This window comes from Malaclemys terrapin, chromosome 3, assembly GCF_027887155.1.
Source record: "Malaclemys terrapin pileata isolate rMalTer1 chromosome 3, rMalTer1.hap1, whole genome shotgun sequence".
Classification (NCBI taxonomy): Eukaryota; Metazoa; Chordata; order Testudines; family Emydidae; genus Malaclemys; species Malaclemys terrapin.
This window is the reverse complement of record NC_071507.1, coordinates 51,283,171-51,304,247: the sequence shown is the minus strand read 5'-3', so window position 1 is coordinate 51,304,247 and position 21,077 is coordinate 51,283,171. Positions and strand designations below refer to the sequence as shown.

The window sequence follows — 21,077 nt, the reverse complement described above, 5'->3', positions numbered from 1 at the left end:
CCTTTTTCTTCCTCCTTAGTATTACTAAAGCTGCTTAATCTACTTGAAGATATCCTTGAAATGGCTGCTAATGAGAGTAGCAAATTTTTTCCAACTCCCACATCGTTTATTTTTTGACTTTCATGGCAAGCGTGCGTGTGCACATAAGATTAAGACTAACATACATGTATGTGTTCATAAAAGCACACATGTGCACATGTAATTATTAGTCTGTCTCTTTCTCCACATCCTTCTCCTCATCTGTGGGCCCATTTATTTAGTTTCTTCCTCCTAAATCCTTCACAGTTAGTACAAGGCAGCATGTCCAGTGATAAAGAGCCCAGCTCCTCTGAGGTGCTGAGTGTGACAGATTGGGGGGGGAACGTCTGTGTGTCAAACCATAAACTCCATTTTGTTTTGTGAATGCCATTGTCAACTGTAACCTTCATTGTGACTGTCACTTTTGATTGTACTCACCACGTTTGAATAAGATATCCAGTTTATACTGAACAACCAGCCTAGCCCTGACACAGCCAGCCTCTTCTGAATAGTGTCCTGCTCATGCAGGGGTGTGAGACACTTTGGAGAGAGCTAAAAATGAGAAAGCCATCAAGGATCATTAATGGTGACTGATTCTTCTCTTCTGGAATGATGGGTTTTCTACTGGTAGGGCCACTGATTTCTGAATGACTCCCTACACTGGGGCTACACTCTGGAATTTCCCCTGCTGAAGCACATGGGAAAAAGGGGGACAGACTGTTTTAAAAGATGAGTGTTTCTCTGAGCAGGGAGCCAGATCACTGCCACATGCAAGAAGGCCAGGCTAAGGAGTGAGTAGGCTGGTGGAAGGGCCATCTAGCCTATGAACCCATATCAAACCCAGGGCTGACAAGGGGGGGCGAGATCACCCTAAATGGGCTGTATATTCAGGATTGTGTTGTTTTCCAAAGACCTGTAACTCTCAAGGGTTTCAAGAATAGACATACCTGTGCTTTTAAGCAATTCCCTGGCTAAGTCTGTGTTCCATGTGCCTGCCATTGTTGTCCCTGAAGGGGTTAATCGAGAAGCTCAGAGTGCCCACAGTCAGGCAGACTCCGAGGGAGTGTGCAAAAGCTACCAGGAGGGCTGGTTCCAGGGTGTAAGGTAGCCAACTTTCAAGAGCACCATATCCCAAGGAAGGGGTACAGACGTGAGGTCTACACCTGGGAACGTGCCGTAGCATTTGTCTATACTGCAATAAAACACCTGTGGCTAGCCCATGTCAGCTGACTCTGGCTCGCAAGGGCTCAGCCTGTGGGGCAGGGGCTATAACATTGTAATGTAGACACTTGGTGTCCTTCCAGAGGGGGAGCAGGCAAGTTTCTGACACTGAGCACCTTCTGTGAGGCACTGAGAGCCCTCAACTGGAGGGACAGATGCTGAACACTTTGCAAGATAAGGCTAATAGCCTGTGCATTCCTACATTTACTGTTTCCCCATAATGATACAACAAAATAATGACTACTTCCCCTTGTGTTCTCAGGTTACCATCTTTAAGGTTAAAGTAGCAATTAGTTCCAATTAAGCTATTTTAAAATGCACTCAATTCCAATTTATGTGCACCCAAATTAATTACTATTTATTTTCCTTTTGGAGTGAGTCATTGTATATTCTCTGAACAGTGTTTTATTCATACAGTTTCTTTAAAAATATCATAGCAATTGTGAGAGAGATGTGATGCAGAGCAATATGCCTGTTTCACTCATAGGTACCATGCTTCCTGAATACTAATTAGTATTACAAAAACATTGGTGTAGCACTGTAAATTTACACAGAACTTTAAAAGCCATAGATAAAAAGACACATTCCTTGCCATAAAGTGCTTACAATCAGAGGATCTGATGCTGAACTTATGTTGAGTACCATTTTCTCAAGTGATTAGTTCCTCTAAGTCCCCCACATTTCATCCCCACCTAGAAATGCTCCAGACACCTTTCTAATACACTTCTTGCATAGCTCCAGACTATTCCATGACACAAACATTCCTAGATAATATATTTATTATCCCCCAATTTATACAGAGGAGGAGCTAAGGCTCAAGGACATTAATTAGTAACTACCTCCAGAAATTGTGGTGTACGAGGCTTGCCCAAGATCACATAGGATGTCTATACATAAAAGCCAGTTCACCTGTGGTCCAGTCTATTATCTTAGCCCCAGGTTCATCCATTTTTTCCCTTGCAGCCTCATTCATTACATTGAAATGCCATCATGTGAAACTATTTACTACGCAAATTCATCAGTGTGTCTCACAGTGTCTTTCAGAGGTCAGTATGCCGGAGTAGCCTCTTTGTACAGGCAGCATAGGAAAAATAGGCCAAATCTGTATACTTGGCTGAGAGGCACCAGGCTATGTGGATAAGGGTTGGCTCTGGTATACAAGGGACCTGTTCTATTCCTGGCTCTGCCTTGCAGAATCTCTGCCAGCCCCCTACCTAGCCTGGCCTATCTGTCTCTTTAGATCGCTTTTGGGGAGGATACACAATCTAGTTTTAAAACAAACTTAGTGGTGACCTCAAAAAAACAGAAAAAACAGAAATTTCATCACCTTAATGACTCCTTCATGGGTTGGCAGCAAGGTTTGAACACAGAACTTTTAGATCTACACCGCTGGCCTCTGCCACTTGAATAAACACTTTGCCAGTGAGTTACACAGCTATTTGTTAGACAGCAGTAGAATACTGGGAATCAGGATTCTTTCTATTCCTAATCTTGGGAATGAAGTGTAATCTAGTGGTTAGAGCAGGCAGGATCGCTAAGGACACATGCTCAGCACATTCATTCTGAAAGGCAATATAGCTAAAGGAATGAGACTTGTTTGCCACATTAGAGACCTGGATCCTATTCCCAGTTCTCTCTTTCATTACAGTATCTGTAAAATTCAGGAAAAGATACCTTCCTGCCTTTTAAATAGGGGTATGAGTCTTTGCTTAACAAGTTGTCAAGTATATACAACACCTAGTGCCAATCAGTGAAAGAGAGGAGACTAGAACCCATGGTCTCCTGGCTCCCAGTTCAGTGCACCTTCCCTTTTGCAAAAGTGTGGTTTTGATGGGACGCACTCTCCCCCCCCCCCCATACACACACACAGAGTACATGGGAGTGCTTTGGTGTTGAGTCTGCACAAACTCCTCAACATTGCGTTTTAACAACTTTAATTCCAAAAACAAGGTCTGAAAAAGCTTTTTAGATTTCACAGGTCTTCTTTTCAGTTCTTTGTTTGAGATCTCAACAAAGAGAATCCAGTTTCATGTGTCTCCTGCATCTTGCTATTTCCCCTATGTATGTGTGTAGAACAGCATTAGAAGAATTTAGCATCTTTGTAAAAAACTCATTGTTGGGCTGCAGCATTTCAGGATCCCCTTAATCATAAGAACGGCCCTACTGGGCAGACCAAAAGGTCCATCTAGCCTCATTCATTATATAGAAATGCCATCATGTGAAACTATTTACTACACAAATTCATCAGTGTGTCTCACAGTGCCTTTCAGAGTATCCTGTCTTTCAACAGTGGCCAGTGCCAGGTGCCCAGAGGGAATGAACAGAACAGGTAATCATCAAGTGATCCATCCCGTCGCTCATTCCCAACTTCTGGCAAACAGAGGCTAGGGACACCATTCCTGCCCATCCTGGCTAATAGCCATTGATAGACCTATCCTCCATGAATTTATCTAGCTCTTTTTTGAACCCTGTAATAGTCTTGGTCTTCACAGCATCCTCTGGCAAGGAGTTCCACAGGTTGACTGTGCATTGTGTGAAAAAATACTTCCTTTTATTTGTTTTAAACCTGCTGCCCATTAATTCCATTTGGTGACCCCTAGTTTTTGTGTTATGAGAAGTAGTAAACAACACTTCCTTATCTACTTTCTCTACACAAGTCATGATTTTATGGACCTCAATCATATCTCCCCTTAGCCATCTTTTCCAAACTGAAAAATCCCAGTCTTATTAATCTCTCCTCATACGGAAGCCGTTCCATACCCCTAATAATTTTTGTTGCCCCTTTCCGAACCTTTTCCAATTCCAATATATCTTTTTTTGAGATGGGGCGACCACATCTGCACACATTATTCAAGATGTGGTATACCATGGATTTATACAGAGGCAACATAATATTTTCTGACCTATTATCTATCCCTTTCTTAATTATTCCCAGCATTATGTTCACTTTTTTGACTGCCACTGCACACTGAGTGGATGTTTTCAGAGAACTATCCACAATGACTCCAAGATCTCTTTCTTGTGTGGTAACAGCTAATTTGGACCCTATCATTTTATATGTATAGTTGGGATTATGCTTTCCAATGTGCATTACTTTACATTTATAAACATTACATTTCATCTGTCATTTTGTTGCCCAGTCACCCATTTTTGAGAGATCCTTTTGTAGCTCTTCGCAGTCTGCCTGTATCTTAACTATCTTTAATAATTCTGTATCTTCTGCAAATTTTGAATCACCTAACCTTCACTTCCCCCAGTCTACTGTAGCTCCTGTCCTTTCTGCCAAGCTTCCAAGCTGATCTGACTCTTTTTTGTAGGTTTTTCCAAAAATGGAAAATTTGGCTTTAAACAGAATCTCACCTGCAACCTCAACTATGGTAAGCCTACCACCTCTCCATAATGCACAGCTCAATGGAGATGTCGGAGGCTGTGCTTATGAACCTAGAGCACCTCCTCTGTCCCAGAGGCCTTTACCTGGCTGCAAGTAGTTGCTGTAAAGTCTGTCTGCCACAAGGCTATGTCCTTCCAGCCAGCGATGAGCTGCCAAAGTCTTAAGAACCGGTTCCCTACCGGTTTTTCGGCGGCAGGTCCTTGACTCGCTCCGGGTCTTCGGCGGCATGTTGGAGGCAGGCCCTTCAGAGCCACCGAAGACCCGGAGCGAGCGAAGGACCCACCACCGAAGACCCAGTAGGGAACCACCCGGTGAGTACAAGCCCCATCTGCCCCCCCCATCCGACCCCCACCCACGTCCTGCCCCCAAATGCCCCCCTCAGAACCCTCAACCCAGCAAACCCACCCCCCCCCGCTCCTTGTCCCCTGACCACCCCTTTTTGAGACATCCCCCCACTCCAACTGCACCTCAGGACCCCACCCCCTGCCCAACCCCTCAATTCTCCGTCCCTGGCTCCAGCTCATCACTGCTTCCAGCTACACATCTCAGGGAGGCAGTTCCCCCTCTTCTTAAAGTCCTTCAGCAGTCCCAGTGAGTGACAGAGGAAAAATATAACAGTCTGGTAGTCCAAAAACGGTCTGGGTTTGCCCCACTATGATTGCAAGGCAAATGGACTATTAATCTCTTAGCAAGGGCTGAGTCTCTAACTCCTTATTGGTCTGTGAGGCCCAGGCTGAGTGGAAAGAGCAAACAAAATAAAGAAGGTCCCTTCATTTGTCCAGAGGCTCCAGGCGGTAGAGGCCCTTCAGCAAGTTTCCGGGTCAGCAGTTCCACTCTGTGGTTGCAGGGAGCTCTGCTACCCTCGAGTGCCTCCCCTCACTGTGTTTGGATCATGCCTTCTAAGTAGTCATCCTTCTCCGGGTGGAACAGGCATCAGCTGACTGTGCCCAGAGGAGCTCATTAACCCCTTTCTGGCTGGAGTGGGACATTTTCTACCACAGGAGAATATGCAAAATGTGACAGCAGCATAGCCATCTGGTGTAAACAGCAAGGAACTGAATTGAACTGTTTCTTTGGTTTCTTTCCCTTCATGCAAGGAACACATGTCAGTATTATTTGCAGGAGGGAAACAGTTAGTTGTAGGAAAAGAAGAAGAAGTTTTTGAGTGCAGCCACTGATCCCAAAACAAATGACAAGGGTGGTACTGTTTTCTGACAATGGCTTGCAGAGAGCTGGCTGTTGACATGGAATTGGCTCCCCTTATTTCCAGCCACTAAAGCACATTAAAATTACCTGCAAACACATTCAATACTTTGCTTATGTTATCTTTCCATGTAAACAATTGCTGTAGTTGCTGCAGGACTGTTATATGACAGTGAAAAGTCCTGTGATCGTAACTGGGAGTGACATCTATGGGATATCCATAAGATACTCTCTCACTATTAATGTGTGTTCCTTACTATGAAAAAGTATAAGAACCCCATCCCACAGACCATCAGCTAGTTCTAAGGAGAGAGAGAGAGAGAGAGAGAGAGAGATGGCTGGTTTTTCAAGGGTAATACTTTTTTATTGTTTATTATTCAGATAAAGATACTTCTGATATTGGAAAAAGACATGTGCAACCTGAAATATACACATCCCCACACACCTACTCCTGTTCGGAAGTATTATGACAGATAAATCTCACCTGAAAAGATTAGATTAACAGTCTGCCTGTGTAGTTTCTTTAGGCAACACATCAGGCCTGCACTTGCTTCCAATAAAGTGAATGGGATTTCTGTCACTGACTTCAGTGATGAGAGAATTGAGTCCAAAAAGATACATCAGATATTTTTACCATACAAATGTGGCATCAAAAGAAAATTGTAGATGTTGCCCACGCCCCAGCACCTCCATTTTAAATTGCAATTGCAAGTCATTTTTCCTTTGCATTGTCATGGAAAAAATACAGTCCAATGAACAGGGCACTGGACCAGGAGATCTATTCCCAGAGTTCTATTACCAGCTCTGCCACTGACAATGCAATGTGACCTTAAGCAAAGTAATTTCACTTTTCTGTGCCCATTTTCCCCAACTACAAAGAGAAGATAATGATACTTAACTTCCTTTTTTAAAATGTTTTGAGATCTAGAGACAAAAAGGGCTATATAAAAGAACTATGAATTATTTATTATTATTAATTATTATTAATAGGCAACAAATTTTGCTAGAATATGTTTAATCTTTTCTTTTAATCTGATGCTCCTGGCAATGTGTTAGTAGTGATGCTAGCAGACTAACTCCATGTATTACCTTTCTAAGGCCAGTAATGTTGACAATAGCGAGAACTGTTCAACCGAAAAGTTCTCTTAATAAAGACTTGAACTTCCCCATGGAGTGGATGCTTTGTATCATTCCTTAATAATAAGCAGAAATCCAACTCAATATGGACACTACATCATTAAGAAGATATGACTACATAAAAGAAAAAAGTGATTCAAGGATCACTCTTTGAGTGTGAAAATATGTCTGAAATTTTATCAGCAGGTGCTTGGGGTGCACAGATGGTATTAACAAATTGTTCTAATGTTTTCAATACGTGAAAAAGAAATGCCCCAATTTAGACTAATCATATGAGCAGACTAGCTGTTTGGGGAAAGGCACCAAGAACCCCTTCTGCAAACACAGGTGGCCAAATTAGCACCTACAAACAATGGCGTAAGGTGGTTAGAAAACAAGTATAAATAAATGTTAAGGGTCAGTGCTGCAATTTGCTCCAATCTGACATCAAGTTGTTCTGTGTAAGCTTGGCTCTCCCATGAAGAGAAGCTGGTCCAATAAAAGCTACCAGGTGGGTAAAGTAATGTTTCTAATTCCCTGGGACCAACATGACTACAATACCGCATACATCCAGTGGGTGTGTAAACCAAGAGTAATTAACATGCTGATGGATCTGTAACATGGCAAGGAAAGTAACAAAATGGGAAGATGTGAAAAGAAGTAGGCAGGCTACTTTATCTTACACTGTAATTAGCTGGATTTCCTGCAACATATAAACCTTCAGCCTTCTCAGTGTGTAAGTTGTACATAAAATGAGTGTACCGAACAATACATTTGTGCAAGTTACACCATTTTACCCTTTACACTCATTTTCGGACCAATTTACATGGGATGTGTAGCCTATGGTCACTACTGAATTTGGCTAAGTCTTTCATGGATGTGGCATTTGCTTACATCAGATCTGAATTGGGGTCACATTCTGTCTTCTTCGGCCCTACCAAAAACCACCCCATACATTTTTGACATCAGTGGAGTTGTAAGGGTGCAGCAGTCATGGTTTCTAGTGAGGTTTATTTTGTTACAAGGAACATATGAATATCAGAGAGGCAGAGGTGGTAGATACTTGAAAAATTCAAAGTGTGTGATCAAAGCTCTATACAGAGAAATATCCATAAGAAAAGCTGTAGAAATCAAAGGGATGAAATATTTCTACCTTCATTAGGGATCTTTACTTACTAACTTTTGAGGCAAACAACCAGTGTTAAAGATTAATCTTTTACTTTATGTAATAATAAATACTTTTCACTTCACAGCATCTTCCATATGCGGCTCTGCAGGTACGTCTCCAGGTACTTTGCAACCGAGCATTGTTCTTTTTTCATTAGTGCCAATCATCATGGCAGAGAAAGCAGGCACACAAATTTGGACCATTCTGTAAGGATGTGCTAAGTGATTTGCCAAAGGTTATAGTGCAAGTCAGGGGCAGAGCTGCGAACAGAACACAGATCTTAATTCTTATTCCCATGCCTTAGCAACAAGATCAACCTCCTTCTCATGAAGCGCAAGAGGGAACTGCTACAGTATTAGCCTATCAAATAAGTCCACAACTCACAAGGATGTGGGTGGACACACCACTAAGCAAACTATCTGTTGTCATACCAAGGTGTGTAGAAGAACTTGTCATTTTAAATCAGAATTACTCAGTGGAATGAATTTAGAACATATCTCAGCAGATATATGAAAGGAAGCTACTGCAGATACAATGCCTAAACCAGGTCTTACAAAGTAACAAGCCAAGGCTGATACTGTAAAGCTAATTAAGGATTTCACCAACCTCAGTTACATATTTCAGGTTGAAAAGAAGGGTGCTGTCTGTTTTGCTTGTCAACTGAGGCAGCCACACTGAAAGGGGAGAAGCAAAATATGCTGGCTACAGATATATTTGTTGGGGTGTCAGTCAAATAGGAGTCTGTTCAGAAAAGACTCTTTATAAGATCTAAGAGTTTGCATGCACCAATTAAAAAGACAATCTCAAGCAGTTTTGTGTCTCCAAAAACCACCAAAGACAGACAGTAGGTTGTCAAAACAAAGGCGATGCACATCCCTAATGTGAACACAAGTCATTTGCATGCACAGGATTTGACTTATCCAGATGGAAGAGTTCTACTTTGCTTGGCAACCTGAGAAAGATTTCTTATGGAATCATCAAATCCAGAATCAGGCAGAGTCCAGGCTGCAATACAATAAAACCACAGAGCAATAAAAATTCAGCCTATATTTAACAAGCAAAAACACTATTCTTCATGGTTACAACAGACTCCAAAGCATGTTTGAGTACCTCACAAAATGCCAGAATGCAACACCCTTTTTCACAACGAATAGTACCTTACATACATGTCATAAGTACTCTAAATGGGAACTATTTGTACAGCATGGGATTACTCAGTGTGAGCAAAGGTATCAATCTGGCTCCAAGAAAGTATCAACCACTAAAAAACAAACAAGCTGACATTGATTGAAACGTAACAAAAATACTCCCTCAAATTGCAGTAGTGAGCTTCCTCAAAGCGCTATCCTCCCCTCCGCCCACCCCCCCAAAAAGTGACATTCCAAAGGACTAGAAATACTCCAGAGCCAACCAAGAAAACAAAACAGAGAAATTAGCTCAAGCGTCTCTCCCGTTACAACAGTAAAATCGAAAGCCCACGTCCAAACTCAGAAACTGACTAAAATAAATCTTCACATGGTGAATTCTTTGCCCCCAGTCATTAGAAAATTCCAAATTCCTGGAGAAATTAACATACTTCCAGAGATCTGCAATGTTTGGAAAATATATATATTTAATATCCCCTCAGAATGATACATGTACAGCCATGAACTCTGTAAATTGCTTATGTGCAATAAATATCTTGCCTTTAGCACCAGCTATGTATTTAGTGTGTCTGAAGGTCTTAACACTGGTTATTTCTATTATTAAAAACACTTCTTCATTATAGACTAACAGTAAAAAGCACAAGATGAGCAAAAATACCAGGTGACTAGAAGAAAGTCCCAAGCTAACGTCAAGGGGGTTGAATTCATCTCTGTTGTGAATGTAGTTACATACACCAGGGAGGAATTAGGCCTACTGAGCTTTGAAGAGTTTGATCTTTTGATTTCATTTGTGGAGTGAATTTTCTGATGGATCATTCCAGGAACCACTTTTGAGAGAGTAAAAATACTACAGACAGATTTATTCTCTGTAAAAATCACTGAAAAGAAAAAAAAGAAGGGTTATAAATAATATTGATTTGGGGTGAACTGGCAGAACCTTAAAATCAATACAGTTTATAGAACAATCAGATATAAAATAGAAGGAGCTATACAAGTCATGACAAGATTATTACTTAGGGCCAAATTCTGCCCTCAGGTAAGAAAGGGAAGAATGTATTTTCCTCCTGTAAATGAAAACAGTGCTCCATGGCAAAGTCTAACCTATCATTTTCCTCTTTTTCAACATATTATTTAGTTTTTATTTTTGCCTTATAGCACATTGATGTTGTTAAAGATGAACCACTACTGAAACAAAAGAATAAATACTTTCCACCTGCATAGCATCTTTAATTTAAAATAATCAAAGCTCTTTATAAACTATTAGTTATGTTTCAACACCCTGCTTGGTGAAGGCCTTGTTTTACAGATAGGGAAAACTAAGATACAAAGAGGTTAATGGCCAAATTTTCAACAGTATTCACTGACTGTGCATGCCTTAATATTTGGATATCCAACTTGAGAGTACTATAGAAGCCAGATTTTCAAAAGTGCTGAGCAACCATTACTCCAACTAAAGTCCAATTGGTGCTCAGCACTTCTCAAAATCACACCCTGCGTCTCAAGTTGAGCAATCAAAAACTGAAGCATGCAAAACAAGTGGCCGAAGTGGCTTGCCCAAGACCATAACAGAGTGGGAAATAAGGATGATGAGTCCTGGGTCACAGTCTCCTTCTTTAACTATAAACCCCCATTGTCTCACCACTTCCACCCTTCAGAAAAACAGGTATATGTATTCTACTACATGAAAGATTTGTTGATTTAGCAGACTGCGTATAGACAGTACTTCTCACTGAAAAATAATATTGCTTAGAAATACAATCGATATTTTTCCACTGGTTCTTTTAATCAAAGTTGTTTAATGCATTAATTTTCACTGGGATCAGGACAAGAATTTCTCTTTTGCCTCAAGCTGGCCTATAACAAAAGCTCTTCATATTAACAAACAATATATTGGATTCATATCATTCCTCTGAACCTTTCATCCTGAAGGATCCCGAAGTGCTTTACAAATGTAGTTTGATATAGAAACAATATCAGGTTTCATTGCTGAAGTGAAACGGAGCAGCTGTTTATTAACATCCACCACCACACAAGAGTTCAGCACAGGTAGTTAAAAGAACAATGCATCTCAGAGGCCCAAAAACTGTAGTTTACAAAGCACCTTTAATTAATCTGCAATTAATTAAGGAGTAGGATATGGGGTTTGGGATAGGAGGTGGATCCATGAGGCATTCTCTCGCTTATGAGGTGGCCCACAAAATGAATGTTGGCCTGTCCAACTGAAACTGTAAAGGAAACATAGGTGGGCAGAACGTAATTGTGCTTTAAGAGTTGGTCAGGACATCAAAGTTAACACTCTATTTTCGTGAAATATCCCACCAACTGAAGCAGGGTGTTTAATGACCACACTAATTTAAAAAATAAATTAAGACTCATCAGAAAGGCAGCACTTTCAAAAAACACAGGATCTTTTATAGCACAGGAGGTACGACTGCAAAGTGAACTTAGCTGGAATATTAGCAGCTTCAAGGGATTTCTATTCTAAAATGGCATTATGTTCTTGAGAGGAAAAAAAGATAAGACAGTTTATAAATGGACCACATAATTAATAAGAGAAAGTGTGTCAGTGTAGGAGCTGCTTGAGTTTCTTCTCATGCCTGTTGTTAACTCAGGCCAAAATTTTCAAACTTGGGTATCTAAATATGGCTCCTAAATCCATCATTAGGCACCTAAAATACATTTCTGAAAATAAGGCCGCTTTTCTGAAGACAATGGGAGCAGCATATAAACACCAAAAATAGAAGTGGGATGAGTAACAGTGGATTTATGAGCATAACTGCAAGCACCGAAATTTGAACAGTTTGATGTAATTCAGAAGCATGAAAAGAACCCCAAGCTACTCTTACACTGTCTCTCGGTCTGCCATTAATTGTGTGATCCAATCGCAAAACAGTTTATTTCCCCCCCTCAAAAATATAACACCATTTTAGAGTGGAAATCCTTTGAAACTGCTAATGTTATTCCAACTAAGTTCACTTTGCAGCACAGCAGTTTATCTGAAGACTTTTCCTGCAATCCAGACCTAATTAGGGAATCAGTTTCAAGCAATTTGGTAATTAAACGCATGTGCTTAAAATACCTCAAAAGCCTCCATAAAATAAAAAAAGGTGTAAAAAATTGTAATTAAAATCATAAAAAGAACAAACATGAACTGGTCCTTTTTCAAAGAGGATGCAATTGAACTGAATTTTAATGTCTCTTTATTTAGCCCCACATTAGATGTTTTCTTCCCTCCCAAACACAGAAAAGGTTTGCTTCCCCAGATGCATAGGTTAAGAATAGCAAGAGAGCTAACAGAAGAGGATTCTTGCTATTCATTATTAAAGCATTACATTATTTTTAAAATAAAAATTCATGTGTGGTTATACTAGAAATATTTATTACCACTTACTTCTCTCCAGCCAGCATTTGGGCAAGGCTGTCTCCTGTCACCACTTTAGTGCCTTGGGTAGTTGTCTCCACATCAACCTACATGATTGTTCTTTCCTGGAGGCAGCAGGGAATGCTCTCTCCTCTCCTCTCAGTATTTGTATGCATGTATGGAAGGGGAAGCAGGGTGTATAGGAGTGTGGGAGGGTTACCCTGCCAGCATCCATGTGTGTGTATATATGAGGGAAGTTTCTCCTCTTCTTTCAGCATGCGGGGAGGGGTGTATTGCCTGCCAGCATGTATGTGTGGGATTTTTTCAGGAGAAAGGGGATTCAGTTCTCTAGTCTGTGTCTATGAAAGGGAAGAGAGGGGGTGGAGAGAGAGAAGTGTGAGGATTTTCTCCTATTAGTATCCATGGTTTGTTTTTTGGAATGAGAAAAGAAGGGGATAAGGAGGGGGGAGTCTCTCCTGGCAGCACCTCTCTGTGCATGTGTCTAGAAGGGTGGTGGACAGAAGGTTTCTACATATGCATATAGCGGTGGGTCCTGTCAGCATGCCTCAGTGTTGGGGAGCAGGAAGGGAGAGAAGGGGTTCTTGCATCTCAGGATCCATGTGTGCATAGGCACATGCAGGGGAAGGCTCTCATGCAAGGAGGTGTCTGTATGCAGTGGGGTGCAGGACAGTCTCTCAGACTGGAATTTGTGCATATGGGGTCAGAAACCAGGGATGTCTCCAGTGCTCAAATTACGGGAAAAACGCAGGGGGGCCCTGAATGTCAAATGGCTTGATTTAATGTAAACCGTAGTGAGAAGTAAGGGGGGGGCTATAAGACAGAAGTGAGTTAACCTTTAAACACAGCAAGGAGGCTCAGCACCCCGTCACTGGAGAGCCCGCTTGCCTGCAGCCTGCCAGAGCCTCTCTCTCTTCCTCTTTCTCTAGCTTGCAGGGGCGCTGCTGCTGCCTGTCAGTCACATGAGTTAGTCACTCACCGCCCGTGATCTGTGCAGGGCCGAAGCACAGCGCCAGCTGAAGCCACAAGACCACCACGAAGAGTCTCCGGGGAGACGGGGATTGCTGCTGCTGCTGCTGCTCTAAGAATGGATCCCCGCTGCTCAGGTTCATTCCATGATACATCTTTTATCCACAAAGGGCATCCGGTTTGCAATAATCTGCAACAAGAAAGAGAATATTATCTTGCCATCTCCCAGCAATCTCAGAGCTGAGGATCAATCTCTCCCTTCCTCCAGATGAAATCTCTGCCCACTCTTCTCCAAGGTGCAATCCCATTCCCAGCTCTAACATGCAACAGAAACCTCTTTGGGGCAAGGACCTTGCCACCTACACATCTGGTCAGGACTATGTACCCCAAAGACAGGATATAAAATTATTATTCTTATAATCATCTTTGTCCAGCCCATCCCCCACTGTCTATTCCCTGACATGCAAACCACACTCCCCAAAACACCCTCTCCTAATATGCAATTCCCCGCCCGCACGCTGCATACACACGAAACCCCTGTGCCAATCTGAACTCTCCTTCTACCCTCTGCAATAGCCAAGACTCCCTGGGAATGGGATGCAGTTTCCAAACAGCAAATCAGCCTCAATGCAAAGAGGCAGCACTGAAGCCACCTTCACTGTGCTGCTCCATGCAATTCACAGCTTGTTGCCACTATGATAAAGTCTTATAAACCACCTAGGGTCTCCAGTCTGCCAAGACCCCCGACTTAGATCTCTCGTCTTATAAATATTGCAACGCTCCCATTTCCACCCAGGAGCTAATTGTCGGGGATGGGGGGGGGGTTACTGAATGCAGGCCCCAGCTTCTGTTCATTCTTCCAGAGGGAAATGCACGGTTCCCCCTCTAACTCCCCACCCCGGCTTCCCCCTGACGCCCGCTTCTAGCGCTGCTCCCCTTTACACTCCCCCCTTTACTGCCTTCCCCTTTGTCGCTGCTTCCCCGGTGCATGGACCCAGGTGAGCACTGCGCCCTTACCTGAGGGCTGCCCGCCTGCATGGAGCCTCCTTGCCTGCCTCCCCCGGGCGAGTCCCCAGCTGGGCACGACCCACTGCTGCCGCTACCACCGCCGTCTCCTCCGTAAGCCGCGGCAGCTCCCCCGCCCGCTGGAGGGGAAGGGCTGAGCCACACACGCAGCGCGCGCCGCCGCTCGCGCTCATCCCACCTGTGTCTGGGAGAGGGGGAGGGAGGAGGTGGGCGGCTCCGGAGCCAACGCTGCGGCAGCTGCCAATGGGAAGCCTGTGCCCGAGCCTGCACCTGCCCGCTGCACGAGCCGCCTCAAACCCCCTCCCAGGAGGGACGGGAAGACCCCCGGCCTGCTCCGAGCGTGCACAGCCCCCACCCCCTCCGCATTCCCTGTGCTGTGTGTGCATGGCAGGGGCTGCTGCTGCAAAATCTGATGGGTCCCACTCTTCTGCAGGGACTGCGGGAGAAAGCAAGAATCTGGGGTGTCAGCCCTCCTGGGCGCCCTACTATGAATACATGACAGCAGCGGACAAAGTCTTCTGCATATTTTTTTATTTTTATTTATTTATTTTATTTTATTGCTAATGCACTGTGCTGCATGCAGGGCAGGAGCTGGCGCAAATTTGTTGCCATTATGCTCGTGTCTCCTGTGCTGCATGTACAGGAGGGACAGGCAGGAGTCTGCTGTAAATGTTCCTTTGCCTCATGCTTAATATATGTCAGGATTAGGCCAGAGCATGCAGTAAATACCCTTACTTGTGCCACGTGCTACAGGCATATCAAGAGCTGGCAAGAATCTGCTGCAAATCTTCCAATGTACCCCATCCAGCATGAGGCATAGAAGCCCGAGGGCATGTCTACACATAAACTTAAGTCGACCTATGTTAGGTCGATTTACAAGCAACTACAGTAATTACAGAATGACAGCCAATAGATGTAAGTAGCACAGTGTCTACAGCAGGGGTGGGCAAACTTTTTGGCCTGAGGGCTATACCAAGATTCTGAAAGTGTATGGAGGGTGGGAGTAATGTATTAAATTGCTCGCTGTAGGAATGTGCTACGTACAGCTGTGGGTCTGGTGCTCCATAAGCAGCACGTTCCTACGGGGAGCAATTTAATACACTACAGTCAATGGCTGGCCCAGCCGTGCTGCCCAGTAGGAGCTCGCAGCCCCGCTGCCCAGAGCGCTGGTGGCACAGCGAGCTGAGGCTGCAGGGGAGGGGCTAGCTTCACCGGCTGGGAGCGCAAGGGCCGGGCAAGATGGTCCTACAGGCCATAAAAAGAACAGGAGTACTTGTGGCACCTTAGAGACTAACAAATTTATTAGAGCATAAGCTTTCGTGGGCTACAACCCACTTCTTCATAGTTCGCCCACCTCTGATTTAGGCTGTGATCTTGCAAGGTGCTGAGCTCCATTCATGTCGCATGATTTGGCCCTTCTGACACTTTTGTTTGTTTGTTTTGCTGTTGTGAAGTGTCTCTCATATTAGATCATAGTAGTATATCTGAGTCAATGACAAAACGTACAGACATTTGAAGACCCGTGGAAGAGCTGTTTGAGACACCAACAATTGTACCTGTTCTTGTAAGAGTTGGAAGCACAATCATGACACAGGCCAGGTTTCTGTAGCTCCAGCTATGCTAGGGGTGGGCAAGCTTTTTGGCCTGAGGGCCGCATCGGGAGCCCCCACCTCCTATCTGCCTCCCGCCCCAGGACTCCTGCCCCATCCAACAGCCCCGTTCCCTGACGGCACCCCCTTGGACCCTTGCCCCATCCACACACCCCTGCTCCCTGTCCCCTGACCGCGGCCACCCCATCCAACCCCTCCTCTCATTCCTGGTGGCCCCCCATCCGGGACCCCTGCCCCATCCAACCACCCCTTCTCTCTGTCCCCTGACTGCCCCCGGAACCCCTGCCCCCAACTTGCCCCCTGCCACCCCATCCAACCCCCCTCCTTCCTGACTGCTCCCCAGGGACCCTGCCCCCATTCAACCCCCTATTCCCAGTGGCGTAGCCAGCTTCTAAGAGGAGGTGGAGCAAACATAAAAAAGGTGCCCCCCCCCTTGGCTCCTCCTCTGGCCGCACCGCACCGCACCCCCCCCCCCATGGCTCCTCCGGCCCTGCCGCGCCACCCCCGTGGCCCCCCCTCGCTCCTCCAGCCACCACTGCCGGCCGCCATGCTGTGCCCCCCCGCTCCTCCGGCCGTGCCCACCGCCCCCCCATGGCTGCCAGCTGCGCTGCAGGCCGCCAGCCTCCCCCTCCCCCCCCCCGGTCCTCCAGCTGCTTTTGGAAAGGTGGGGGAAGCGGCTGCTTCCCCTGCACCCCGCTAGCTATGCTACTGCCTATTCCCCCTCACCCCTATTCACACCCCCACCCCTGATCACCACCCCGAACTCCTCTGTTCTTTATCCAACCCCCCTGCTCCGTGCCCCCTTACCGCGCTGCCAGGAGCAGCCGTGCTGAGCTGGGCCACGCCACCGCCGCCACCATGCAGCACAGAGCACTGGGTCAGGCCAGGCTCTGCAGCTGCGCTGCCTCAGAAGCTCACAGCCCCACCACCCAGAGCATTGTGCCAGCGGTGGAGCGAGTGAGCTGAGGCTGCGGGGGAGAGGGGACAGAAGGGGAGGGGCTGGGGGCAAGCCTCCCGGGCCAGGAGCTCAGGGGCCGGGCAGGACGGTCCCGCGGGTTGGGTATGGCCCGCGGGCCATAGTTTGCCCACCCCGGTCTACAGGGATACTACTTTGCCCTAACTTTGCCGACATAAGCCCTACACCTCTCATGGAGGTGGAGTTATTATGTCGGCGTGGTAGAGCACTTACATCGGCGGGAGCAAGGCTGTAGCGTGTACGCTGATGTAATTAGATTGACTTAAGATGCCTTACCACGACACTTACACTAACTCTGTAGTATAGACCAGGACTGAGTTTCTGTGGCACATAGTGCATTCATGACAGGAGCCTAGTACAGTCATGTAGCACTGTCTGTGTACACGACCAGAGTTTTATGAAATCCCTGTTATTATGAGCCACTTCCAAAGACAGCTAAATATCAACCAAAGTGTCTTCTTCCACCTTGTTTGTGCTTCAAAGCAGGGCAAATATATAGGCAGCCCTGAGGGCTTAATATCATTTAGCCTGTGGTATGTTTGACCAATTATACATAACATCCTATGTGAGACATGATTAATTCATATTATTCCATCCCCGACATTCCTCACCGATTGTGTGGGCAAGAAGAGGGTGTATTACAAAGCTCTTTATTCTGGTATTTGCCTCAGGTGGGCAATCAGGACTGTTGGCTGAAGCAGTTTGCCTATTAGGAAGCCGTACCCAGCAGGATTTAGTCAGTCTGTAGACTTCACCACCACGGGATATCATTGAATCAAATAGTGTGTGGGTTTAAATAAGGATTGGAAAACTGTATGTCTTCAGATGACATTTATTAAGTTAGCTAGTGTTTATGTGCACACTTCTTTCTACTGGATAGAGTCAGAACTGCTCCACTGAGTGTCAGGCCCAATATTGCTAACAACTAATAGAGATTCTCCTTCAACTCAGGTGGTAGGAGGCCTATGCTTTTGAAGCAGATCATGGTGCACATATGGGCAACTAAAGTTCCTGAACACATGCATGCATGTTAAGGTAAGATAGGAAGCTGTGGTTAGAGTACACCAGAGTAGCAGAACTCACCCATTTTGATGTTTTTTCCTCACAAGTCTGGAAATTATGTGGTGGTAACAGGATACAGCAAGTGGAAGAAAATGGGGCAAAAGAAGAAACATATATGGAAGGAGTTTCTCTCTCCAAGCGGGGCCCTAGCCAGCCAAACCCAACTATATGCATTGGGGTGTTGTGCAGGGGGTGGGTAGCAGTACATCCCTGGTGCTCCTCACCCCAATTTCTACCCAAACAGAGAATCTTTATTGATTTGGACTGTCAATTAATCGCAGTTAACGCACTCGATTAACTCAAAAAAATTAATCGTGATTAATCACACTTATAACAATTGAATACCAATTGAAATTTATTAAATATTTTTGGATGTTTTTCTACATTTTCAATATTGATTTCAATTTCAATACAGAATACAAAGTGTACAGTGCTCACTTTATATTATTAGTTTTGATTACAAATATATGTACTGTAAAAATGATAAACAAAAGAAATAGTATTTTTCAATTCATCTCATACAAGTACTGAAGTGAAATGTCTTTATCATGAAAGTGTAACTTACAAATGCAGATTTTTTTGTTGGTTACATAACTGCACTCAGAAACAAAACAGTGTAAAACTTTAGAGCCTACAACTCCACTCAGTCTTACTTCTTATTCTGCCAATTGCTAAGACAAACAGGTTTGTTTACATTGACGGGAAATACTGTGCCTGCTACTTATTTACAATGTCACCTGAAAGTGAGAATAGGCATTCTCATGGCACTGTTGTAGCCAGCATTGCAAGGTATTTTCATGCCAGATATGATAAACATTTGTATGCCGCTTCATGCTTCGGCCACCATTCCAGAGGACATGCTTCCATGCTGATGATGCTCATTAAAAAAAATGATGCGTCAATTAAATTTGTGATTGTACTTCTTAGGGGGAGAATTGTATGTCTCCTGCTCTGTTTTACCCACATTCTGTTATAGCAGTCTCAGATAATGACCCAGCACATGTTCATTTTAAGAACACTTTCACAGCAGATTTGACAAAATGCAAAGATGTGAGATTTCTAAAAATAGCTACAGCACTCGACCCAAGGTTTAAGAATCTGAAGTGCCGTCCAAAATCTGAGAGGGATGAGGTATAGAGCATGCTTTTAGAAGTCTTAAAAAAGAGCAACATTCTGATGCGGAAACTACAGAATCCAAACCACCAAAAAAGATAATCAACCTTCTGCTGGTGGCATCTGACAGATGATGAAAATGAACATGCGTCAGGCCATACTGCTTTGGATCGTTATCAAGCAGAACCCATCATCAGCATGGAAGCATGTCCTTTGGAATAGTGGTTGAAGCATGAGGGTCATATGAATCTTTAGCACACCTGGCACGTAAATATCTTGCAACACCAGCTACAACAGTGCCATGCAAACACCTGTTCTCACTTTCAGATGACATTGTAAACAGGCAGCATTATCTCCTGCAAATTGTAACCAACCTTGTTTGTCTGAGTGATTGGCTGACCAAGAAGTAGGACTGAGTGGACTTGTAGGCTCTAAGTTTTACATTGTTTTATTTTTGAATGCAGTTTTTTTGTACATAATTCTATAATTGTAAGTTCAACTTTCATGATAAAGAGATCGCACTACAGTACTTGTATGAGGTGAATTGAAAAATAATTTTTCGTTTTTTGCCATGCAAATATTTGTAATAAAAAATATAAAGTGAGCACTGTACACTTTGTGTTCTGTTGTAATTGAAATCAATGTATTTGAAAATGTAGTAAACATCCAAAATATTTAAAATAAATGGTATTCTATTGTTGTTTAACAGCACGATTAATGGCAATTAATTTTTTTTAATCGCTTGATTAATTGCAATTAATTTTTTTAATCACTTGACAGCCCTAATATTGATATATAAACGGAGGGTATGGTGAGCGGGGGAGATGGGTTTTCTTCCTCAGATGAGGCTGAGCAATCCGCTGCAATTGTCTGCAAGTTAGATTTTAAGACCGTTCAAAAGAGATTTTATGCCAAATCAATGTATTACTTGTCTGATAAAGGGGTGGGGGAAGGAGAGGGATGTCTCCTGGTTCCCCTCATACCCCGGGAAGGACAGGGATATAATGGCGGAAATGGATCTTCTGTTAGTGGAGAGGAAGAAAGTCACACAATTTCTGGGATGGTTTTTCCTTTGTCAGGTGCTGTTGCTGCTCCCTTTACCAATAGAAAATCTGAAAGCAGCAGAAACTCCCCTGCCAGGTTCTTTCTGCTGCTCTCACATCAGACTCACCTTGTGGGTCTTCACTTCACCAGCCAGATCAATGAGTGAGAATGGCTGAGAACGGCTTCCATAAGCCAAAGAGACACTGCAGCAATCTCTCCCCTTCCCCCACGTACACCATAGCACAAAAAGCCAGCTATATTATGGAGTTGCTTCTTCCTCTGAAGCAATCAAGTGTTGGCCAATACAGTTGGCAGAATATCTAAGTAGTTTGAGCAATGTTCTGATGCAGTATGGCAATTCCTATGTTCTCTCTATTCAGGAGACCCTTATTTTCATTCGTGACTTCAACATGTTGGGAAGGGTGCCAATGAAACACATCTCCCTTCTGGATGGAGAGGGGACAAATGGAAAAGAGTGTCCCTTTTGATAAATAGTTATTGCTTAATCATTGGCAGCTGCTATTGAAGTTCCCAGTGTGCTTATGTCTGTACAGAATGCAGAGAATGCACAGTCCTTTCCCCAAGGAACACAATCTTAAAGTCGAATCCTGTGAAAAGCCAAGTACCCTCAATTTC

At 44.0% G+C, this 21,077-nt stretch overlaps 1 protein-coding gene and 1 long non-coding RNA gene across 3 annotated transcripts in view; both read right to left on the bottom strand.

Moving 5' to 3' along the window:
- Positions 1-14,786, bottom strand: part of SUSD4 (sushi domain containing 4) — a 114,228-nt gene extending 99,442 nt beyond the window's left edge. For both annotated transcript variants that reach the window (XM_054023607.1, XM_054023608.1), the window contains exons 1-2: positions 14,628-14,786; positions 13,621-13,800 (exon numbers count right to left, since the gene is read on the bottom strand). In XM_054023607.1, the coding sequence (XP_053879582.1) occupies positions 13,621-13,765 (145 nt within the window). In that variant the 5' untranslated portion in view covers positions 13,766-13,800; positions 14,628-14,786. The remainder of the gene's footprint in view (positions 1-13,620; positions 13,801-14,627) is intronic.
- On the bottom strand, positions 7,944-13,610 carry LOC128834655 (uncharacterized). Its single transcript, XR_008444463.1, has 2 exons — positions 12,654-13,610; positions 7,944-10,140 (listed from the first exon to the last, which is right to left on the bottom strand). It is a non-coding gene; the product is annotated as an uncharacterized LOC128834655 (long non-coding RNA).
- Positions 14,787-21,077: the final 6,291 nt, after the last annotated feature.